The sequence below is a fragment of the Mizuhopecten yessoensis genome, unplaced genomic scaffold, assembly GCF_002113885.1.
Source record: "Mizuhopecten yessoensis strain PY_sf001 unplaced genomic scaffold, ASM211388v2 scaffold9847, whole genome shotgun sequence".
Lineage (NCBI taxonomy): Eukaryota > Metazoa > Mollusca > Bivalvia > Pectinida > Pectinidae > Mizuhopecten > Mizuhopecten yessoensis.
Genome location: NW_018408252.1, coordinates 2801674 through 2811900, shown reverse-complemented (window position 1 = coordinate 2811900; position 10227 = coordinate 2801674). Strand labels below are relative to the sequence as shown.

Sequence of the window (10227 nt, the reverse complement as noted above, 5' to 3'; positions counted from 1 at the left end):
CAATATGTTACTTTAAACAACTTCTTCTTAATAACCAAAAGGCCTAGGGTGATGATATTTGGCCAAGCGCAAACTGGTATGAAGCACTACCAAGTTTGTTCAAATAAATGACCTGCGCCCATATTCAAGATCACAGGGGTCAAATATGTTAAAAACTTTAAACAACTTCTTCTGAATAACCAAAATGCCCAGGGTGATGATATTTAGCGAGTAGTATGCTGGGATGAAGGGCTACCAAGTTTGTTCAAATGAATGACCTTCACTTATACTCAAGGTCACAGGGGTCAATTGTCTAAAAAAAAACTTTAAACAACTTCTTCTGAATAACCAAAATGCCCAGGATATTGATATTTGGCCAGGAGCATGTTAGAATGAAAGGCTACTAAGTTTGTACAAATAAATGGCCTTCATCCTTATTCAGGATCACAGGGGTCAAATATGCCGGCACCGATTCTATTTGCGATGTGGAACTCTGTGAGTGTCTGCCATGATTAAGAATGAAACTAAAGCATGATAAGATCCGTTTTCAAATATTTGCCCGTTCTCAACTTCAAATTTAAGGAATGAGAATTAAGAATTTGGTAAAAAGACGAATGTTAAGCATATAATGAAAGTTAAGCATTGAGAACGGAGTTAAGAAGTTCCATACAAGCGGGGCCTGAGCTCTTAAGAGGACGTCACAAATGATCGTTAGAGGGGACTAGAGAGGAGGTCTTTGTTGAATCGGGGGTAGTTTCTTTCTTTTTTTCAAAATACACCTGCTGTATCCCAATGCATGTATATCGTAAAAGGCGACCAATGTGTCTCACTGCAGATTCTGGTGTTTTTTTTTCTTCTTCTAGTGGACTTAAAATATACCGCCATTGATCTGCAGCCCCCATAGCAGCACTTGGGATCTTTTCCGTTTCCAATTATTCCTGTCTTCCTTAGTTTGTATCTTCTCATTGTTTCAGCCGGTGTCTCCCCAGGCAACCGTCCTCATATGACCCTAGCTGTTTCGAGACCTTAAATTCCAAACAAATCGTTTGAATAGACCATGTAAGAAATAAATCATAATGGCAACGGTAAATGATTATTTCAATTATTAAAAGAAACAAGCAAATATTTGGCATCAGAAAAAAATATGGTTTATTGAGGCATTTTGAATAGAAATTGAAATAATAATAACTAACGTAGGTAGGTTTTTAATTTCACTGCTTTATATATTGCAATAAATCAGTAACTCTGGGATACTGTAGAATTGTCTTGTCGGCTGTGGATGGATGAGATCTCACGACCTTCTCTAATTCTCCCAGAGCGTGTTCCTTATCGTCCGCCGACATGCTGGCGAATGTCGATGTGGTGGAATAAAAGGTCTTCATGTCATCTATTGTATACTGTGGATATAAATGAATATCTAGTGCGTAATCCATTATATCTGATATTACAAAGACACGTACAATATACATATTGTTTTATGGGAAATTTCGCCATATATCATATTCATTTAACAGGGTTTAAATACATGTTAGCTCGGTCAAGACTTGGTGTTGAGTCCATTAATTTGAATTATAGTTTAGTTGACACTACGTGATTCTTGTATACTATTAATAGATACATATTTAACACGTGCTACATCAACGGTAATTCATTTTGTGGTATTCTTACCTCAGAAGTGGTGTAGTCAAGTAGTTTCCTGGTTTTAAGTCCTAGTCCAGGAAATGCATCTATAGCGTCTTTCCACCAAAACCTAACATACTGCGGATCGTCATCGTTGTAAAAGGTCAAAGCCTTTTTAGTGAGAACGTCAACCCAGTCAACCTCGGTGTTCGGCACATTCCAAACGAGAACTGTAGGAAGGAAAGGTTTGGTTTAGTTATGTTTAGTATTGTTTAACGTCCTATCAACAGCTATGGCCTCCCCTGTGTGCAAGATGCATGCGGCGTTTGTGTTTTGGGTGGCTGCGATATGTTCGTGTTTGTCTCCTTGTGATAGCGCGGAACTGATGCCGACTTTTTAGTGCTACTTCACTGAAACGTACTGCCGAAAACACCTAGCAGGACACTCCCGCCCGGTCACATTATACTGAAAACGGGCGAAAAAGTCGAACTTGATTATCACATTACATATTGGTTAGGCTAAGTAGTGAGTAAAGATACGGCATCGTATATGACGTCGCCTATTGTCATGCACAAAGTAGTATTAGCTCACCTGGTCCGAAGGACCAAAGTGAGCTTATGCCATACCGTGACGTCCGTCGTCTGTACGTCAACAATTTCTTTGAACGAATTTTTCTTCTTAACCACTGATTGGAATTTAACTAAATTTGACTGGAAGCATCCCTAGGTGGTGGGGATTCAAAATTGTACAAATGGTTGGGCTGAGGGGCGGGGCCAAAAGGGGGCAATTCGGCTATATTGCTTTAAGAGACTTCTTCTCTGGAACTAAGATATGGATATCAACCATATTTGACTGGAATCATCCCTACGTGGTGGGGATTCAAAATTGCACAAATGGTGGGGCTGACCCCCATGAGACTGTGGGGCGGGGCTAAAAGCAGGTAATTTGGCTATATTGCTTTAAGCGACTTCTTCCCTGGAACTAAGAGATGGATATCAATCATATTTGACTGGGAGCATCCCTAGATGGTGGGGATTCAACATTGTACAAATGATGGAGCTGAACCCCCAGGGGGGTAAGGGGTGGGGCAATTTGGCTATATTGCTATAAACGACTTCGTCTGTAAAAATGGTTGAGATCCCTACCGTATAACCATAAATCAATTGCTGAGTATTAAGAGAAGAAGGCACAGTTGCTTCCAGGATGGCCCTAGGGTATGGCCCCACCCTTGGAGACACAGTCCCTGGGTCATAACTTTGAAACGGTTGAGATCCCCTCTCCAAAACTATATATACAAATGCTGGGCAAAAGGAGACGAATGCAGTCATGTTATAAGAATAGACCCTGGGGTCTGACCGACCCCCTAGGGACCTAGTTTCTTAGTCACAGCTTGGAAACAGCTGAGATCCCCACTCTATAACCATATATACAATAGCTGAGTATAAATAAATAAATAAATGCACAGGATGGTCCTGGGGTCTGCCCCACCCTTGGAGACTTAACCCCTGGGTCATAACTTCGACATGGTTAAGACCCCCACCCTAAAACTATATGTACAATTGTTTGGCCTAAAGAGACGAATGCAGTCATGATATTATAATTGAGCCCATGGTCTGCCCCACCTTTGCAGATTTAACCCTTGGGTCATAACTTTGAAACGGTTGAGATCCCCACCCCAAAACTATAAATACAAACGCTGGGAAAAAAAGAGACGAATGCAGTCGTGATATTAGAATTGGTCATGGGGTCTGGCCACAACCTATGGACCTATTTTCTGAGTCACAGCTTGAAAACAGTTGAGATCCCCACCCCATAACCATACACAAACTTGCTGGGCATGAACAATCTTATACAGATATGCTACAAGGATTGGCCTTGGGATCTGGCATATTCTCTTGGATCTCACTTGGAGAATATTTTGCCATGATTGCTTAAATATCTAGGTGAGCCTCTTGTTTCCCTTCAGGTTCGGGAGAGGAGTAGGCCTACTGTTTCTCGCATATGTGATTATTTACACTCAATAGATTTTGATAATAAAATCCTATACAGTTTACAACCAATTCGTTCATTGTTGAATTAGTTTTTCATTTGTACACTTTCTGTTGAGTGGCCCTATAGTCACCTACCGTCTTAGCTGTTGTGAGGACGTAAAACCACAATAAAATCATGACAAATAACGTTCTCTGAATAGCTTACAAGGTGGTGGGGGGGGGGGGGGGAATATAATGTCCGCCACGTCCCGATTCAATGTTAACACTTAATAACTTCATTCTTTCACAGATTATCGTCAAACTTTATACTAGGGGGTATTTCTAGTTTTATATTAAGCATGAAATCATGATATTGGCGTCATATGGTTTTTTTCTGAATTTGATGTAAGACACGTTGATAATTGCAAGTTTTACATACGGTTGAAGATAAACTAAATGATCTATGTGTTCTTTATATTATTGCGGGGGAGTCATGGTTATTTTTATCTCAAAGCTTTTTTATCACAATGTGTAAAATGATAGCTTGTGAAAGCCAATGACATTAAGTTTGGGATATGAACAACTTGTATCAAATATTCAATTTTGTTACCATATCATAAAGAATGGTTATGACTTACTTAAGTTCCCCTTGGGTTTAAGAACCCTAGTTATTTCGGTCAAAGCAGACTCGTTAGCGAACCAGTGGAAACACTGCGCCGCAACAATGCCCTAAAATATAAATAATACAATGACAGATGGCATCAATTTGAGGGGATATAGACCACTATTGTTTTAGTTTGCGTATATTATATACATGTAACTTGAAATTATTGATATAATTTATTAATTTTTAAATTAAGAACATGAAACTGTAATAATATATTTCAAATCTCCTTTTCGAAACAGTTAATGTCTACAATTATAACCTTCTTAAAACAATTGGTCTGATATAACTAACCTTAGCCAAAAAATGACAATTGTCTTTTACCTTTTCGTCCGTTTGGTTTCATTTCCTTTCACATCTTTTTTCAATTTTTAATTGGTCCTAATTACCTCTGTTCGAGAGCTAACTCATGATCAGTAGGTGAGGTTATCATGTGGATTTGGTTTTATGTTGTCAACGTCATGTTAATATCTAAGGTCATTAAAGAACGTGCTTGCATGTGTGTTGTGTATGTGTTTTTTTGTGCTAGAGACAGGGATATTTGTGTACTTGCCTCTTTGTAATAGCGCGGATATGATGCCGACTTGATAGTGCTAACTCACTAAAAAACACCATGCTAAAGGCACAAAGCACAGCATTCCGGCCGGTCACATTATACTGACAACGGATGAACCGGTTGTTGCCATTACCCTCAATGCTGAACGTTAAGCAGGGAATAACAACTACCATTTTGAGAGACTTTGGTATGTCCCGACTCAAATATTACTACGTCCACTTCATGTGCTGGAGGCAGGGTATGTTTGGGGTATTTTCCTGCTAACATTAGCGCGGATCTGATGCTAATCAAACACTTTTTCGGAGAATTTGCAGTTTTACCGCCATGATTTACTATATAATAAGCATTAAAAAGTGCTCAAATAGATGTTTTACACGACTGATTACACAATTAATCGTCATAGATGACTTACATTTAATTACAATTCAAAACGAAGCTATCACCGAAGGTCCCTGGAAAACATAACAAAAGTGTTGAAAATCTTCATTTGAAATTTGGCGGTAACGGTAGTGCTCTGACGAAGCTTCTTCCCTTATCAAGTCATGTATGTTTATGTGTGCTGTGACTTGCTTTGAACTTATGTAGTGCCACATGTTACATATTTACAGAAGCCGATGTTGTGTACTTTTGTCATGTATTCGTACCCCTACGTTTGTTACTACATATATACGCGTTCTTGTGACTCATTCATTAATAATGGCGAAAAAACGAAAATTATGAACCGACCTGGATAGAGTTGTCTGGGAAAGGTATAACGTCGGCCGTGCACTTGACAGTGGTCACACCTGGGCATCGTTCTCGCAGCGTTGTCAGGAACTCGGACATTGGTTCAGTAGCAACAAATTTCAGGTCCTAATAATAAAGAGGATATATATACAGCACCATGAAATCTTATAAAAACATTCCCGTTGGCTTGTGATATTATGTTCACGTATATATGACTACTAAAACACACGTGATTATACATCACAAAAAATAACATCGACGGACGACACCAGGCTTGTACAGAATCTTTAATACAAATTGTATTGTTGTTATTGGTAATTTAAGACTGAAGTAAATCGAGTGGTAAAGTGTCGGCGATACTACTGCGAGAAGCTATTCACTTCCTATTTGAAGACGACTGGCATCGACTTTGCTTGTCATATTCTTTGTTTAATGAACATCAGTGATCAAATGACAAAATCTATATTTACTTCATCAGTAGTTATTTTAAAATATAATTGCCATAACAACCGTATCTTGAAATTAATGGGCCGTTAATATTCCTAACTAACTAACTTTATTATACCTTCTGTTAAAATCTCGTAATCTGATTGGTTGAGAAAGATGTGAACATTTTCAATGTTACTTGCTCGTTTTACAAAGATAAAGAAGACAGGGTGACATTCCAAAAAATATCACATGCGCCAAACGTATGCGTGCACGGTTCGTCCCAGTGCCAGGGTGTTATTCCAAAAATTGTTACATGCGCCGAATGTATGCGCCCCTGGTTCATCCCAGTGAAAACTTTTCTGAAACGTTTGTCGACCTTTAAAAATGGCGAAGTGGTGAAACACCTAAACATGACACTCGGTATAATAAAATAAAAATCACATTCATGAGAGGGCGATATTGCATTGTTTCACCCCTCGGAAAGCATTGTTAACCTCGGCTTCGCCTCGGTCAACAATGCTTCCTTGGGGTGAAAATATGCAATATCGCCCTCTCATGAATGTGATATTTATATAAAAGTAACCATGCGTCTAAAGAAGATTCGAGACTTGATAGTAAGCGATACAAAATAGTATTATGTCACTTCTAAATAAACATTGTTGAATTATGTAAATCTTACGGGTGGGAGTGCTTTGTACAAATGCTTTGTGAGCTTTCCAGTTCCCGCTCCAAGTTCAAGAATGTCACAGTTTTCACCTGAAAGGAACAACAGCAATGTTTTTCATACTGTAAGAAAGTAAAAATTCTTCACGGTGTTGAAATGAGTAAGCTCCAAAATATACGCAAATACATTTTTACAGTATTTTATAACCCCTGTACTGTAGACTTGAAACGCATAAAATGCTTTTAAAACGTTGCCCTGTAACAAATGATAAATGGATAATTTTCAAAATAATATTAGTTCATTTATGTGTACTACTGTATTTCTTATAGTGCTAAAGTTAAAATATTTTCTTCTGGACTAAATGTTTCCAATGCTCATGATGACACGGAGGTAGAACAGAATGGACTTTGGTTCTATTTATTAATTTTACCACTCGTTTGCCTACCACAAATAAGTCTATTTACTACTGCTTTAAAGTTTAAAGTATTTTAATGAAAGAAAAAGTAAGCTTCCCATATGGAATCCTTTAATTCTGTATTATTGACTTTGATCTATCCTAGGTGAGCTTTTTAAAACTACGTGTTTTGTTAAAGGTACTATGCTTTACAACATAGTTCACAATGCATTTATTACATATATACAGATGTATAGTTTATTGTCACCTGCACTGACACCATGCTCAGCAGTGAGCATACGTAAGATTGCTGACGTCGTTTCCGGTGTGTAGTCGGGTCTGTATTTGTCGTAATGAGAACCCTAAAGAATGTAAAAATGTGTATAAATGCCATAAGAATTTTCATTTCAGTTCTTCAATATACACCTGGCTCTGTAAAAATAAAAATAAAACATCTGTTGATATATCGAAAATTCACCAAACTATCGAACTTATCTGATTTCATTATTCTTAATAGCATATTTGATATTTTATGTAGGAGAAATCGACGCATAAATTTCTTAAAAAAAATAAAACCTATGATGCCTATCATTAAAAAACAACAACATATATTGCCTTAGGGGAAAACGTTTGATATACTGCATTACGTAAGTAATTGTCTTGAAATATCTGTGTTTTAGAATATTTTTGATACTTTTAATTTATGAGATCGATGAGCAGTGTGAATTAACGCGAAAATTAGGACCAAGCGTAAAAAGGAAGAACTCTACAGCACACGGTCCAGTAATTTTTCAAATTATTTCATCTTTGGATATGAATTAACCACTCAAAACTACACGCTTATCTATACCTTTCCCTCCCCTTTCCAATCGTTCCCCTTCCCCGCAACTCCCACGCACACACCCATCTCCCATCCGACCTCCACCCAACACACATGTTCAAATAAAACATTACATTGTCGCAAAATGAGGACAGAATGATGTGGTACTTAAAAATAGTTAGGTTTCTCATGTTATGACGGCGTCTGGAAGAAGCAGGGCCTACTCATTAAAAGCCTGGTTACTGGTTAGCTTACGGTAAAATAAAAATGTATCCAATATTCTATCAAGAAAATAAAAAATAGATAAATAACCGCGATAACATGTGTAATAGGGGGAGGTCCAGAGAGGGTTTTGCATCCGTTGTCACTCGGTTAAATCCGTTTCGTGATCGTATAGTTTTTAGCAATGGTAACGAGTCGACAACTTCCCCTGCAGTCCTCTCTAGACCTCGCCTATTTCGTCAGGTTACAGACCTGTTTTCACTACAGGTTCGATCGCTGGATGTAGTGGTAATACCAGCAATTGATTCAATAACGTAACAATGGGTATAAAATACAAGTAACTGTTTATTAACAAGACGGAATGAATATATATAACAAGTTTAACAACGGAAGATCATAACACTAGCGTCGAACAGTGACAGCTAATGTTAAGTAACTCAATTCCTATGTAAAACAATGGCCTATCCTGCCTAACAGTACTACCAATATCAGTAAACTACAACCAAGTACCCCTAGATACCTATAGATCTACAGCGAACCACTATGTATCGATGTCTAAGCCCGAAGCCCCTGACTATTCAGTCATACATATACGGTGGTCCCTATAGCACTCTATACTGTTAAATCCAAGGAAAGATAACTCCACATAGTAGTTAGGTATTGGTACTGTTAGCAGCGCCTTGGCCTAGGTTGCACTGTTAACAGCGCATGAAGCGGTAAGGTTTACCTCACCTGAAGCTGTGGGTCGGTTCACCGACCCTGTCAAGACACTGATCCCCGCCCGGACCGGCTGTTTTATACCCCCTGCTCCCCCCACCAAATAGCCTCGAAGATGAGTGATCAACTGTTAATCTCGAACCCAGCCTCATCATCTAAAAGCATGTGAGCAAGGAGCGGGAACCTATTCCTGTTATTACTATCACCCACTTCCGGCCGTCTCAAAAGTGTAAACACACAGATTTCAGCACCGGTATCGTAGCAGCTGATCGCCAGGAATCCTACACTGAACGAAAAGCCCTACCCTACATAAGGGTGAATAACACAGAAAGTAACAGAGCCATGTCTCTAAATCATAAACAACAATTATACTTAACAAAGTAATACAAATGTGAGAAGTAAACAACCTACCCTCCCACACATGAAAGCAGTAGTAAAAGCATATTATTTTGTATACAAAAAAACCCACACGGAACTCTTATTGGAAAGCATTGGCATTATGAACATCACGTAAAGCAATAAGTAGATTTCGACAAGCTAACCAAACTTTTAATGTATGATTTATCAGTTTTTGGGTACTTACATCTGTAAAACCTTCTTTGACGATCTTAAACATCGCGTTTGCTGTCTCTGACATTGTTCTTTTGAGCTGATGTAATCTAGCTCTTCGCGGATATCTTATCAACATGGACTCAAAGTTGAAAAACGCGTGCTATGACATGCGAATTATGTGTACACAGTCAGGTTCTAATATGCAGAGTCAGCCAACGAGTAGATAAGGCAAATATTTAACTTGTCCTCTCAAAATGTGCTAGTATGTCGACAAGTATTGCCTTCCCATTGGGTTCCGCCGCGACACTACTCACCAGGGGGCGCGCGTGTAAACAGTACTGACAAAATACTCTATGAACTTCGACCTAGATGTGACGATATCTACTTTTACAGTTGTACTTTGTCACACATGTGTCGCCCACATTCTCCTCGTACGTTTGACCTCAATAAACAAGTAAGCTTTTCTCAACTCTAACAAGACAACTGGCTTTCTGTCTCTCCTGTTATCATCTATCTTTCATTCTAGATACTGACTCGAAAAGGAAGCTTTACCATATAATCCACAGGCCTGTTCGAAAAGTCGGTTGCCCAGTGGATCGTTGTACGCTGGTCATGTGACCGTCATATATTCGAATTTAGTGTACCAACATAATTTTAACATGAGTCACTATCTTTAGCTGACATCAATAAATATTGACTGCCTTGGCGTTCGTCGTGTAGCCAGTTTGCGTAACATTTAATTAAATTGAACAATGCACCTGCCTAGGGAGTCGACCGGCGCTTATCAAATGCAGGCCCACTTCATAACAGACTTGCTCAAGTCAAAAATAAGAAAAATACAACTATTTTGTACAGTAAAAGTCTTCCCTGCAATGAATGACAACCGTTGTTACCAAGTGACGATTAGAGATTTC

The 10227-nt window shown here is 38.6% G+C and overlaps 1 protein-coding gene across 2 annotated transcripts; it reads right to left on the bottom strand.

Annotated features, from left to right (window-relative positions):
• Nucleotides 1-1110: 1110 nt before the first annotated feature.
• Nucleotides 1111-9813, bottom strand: LOC110458886 (uncharacterized methyltransferase-like C25B8.10). Of its 2 annotated transcripts, none has more exons than XM_021510845.1 (7): nucleotides 9345-9813; nucleotides 7271-7364; nucleotides 6624-6700; nucleotides 5516-5641; nucleotides 4208-4298; nucleotides 1648-1829; nucleotides 1111-1376 (listed from the first exon to the last, which is right to left on the bottom strand). In XM_021510845.1, the coding sequence occupies exons 1-7, from the start codon at nucleotides 9447-9449 to the stop codon at nucleotides 1191-1193; spliced, it is 861 nt and encodes a 286-aa protein (XP_021366520.1). In that variant the 5' UTR covers nucleotides 9450-9813; the 3' UTR covers nucleotides 1111-1190. The 2 variants fall into 2 exon arrangements, with proteins under 2 accessions (XP_021366520.1, XP_021366521.1); XM_021510846.1 differs by lacking the exon at nucleotides 9345-9813 and adding an exon at nucleotides 8777-9094.
• Between the last annotated feature and the right edge of the window lie 414 nt (nucleotides 9814-10227).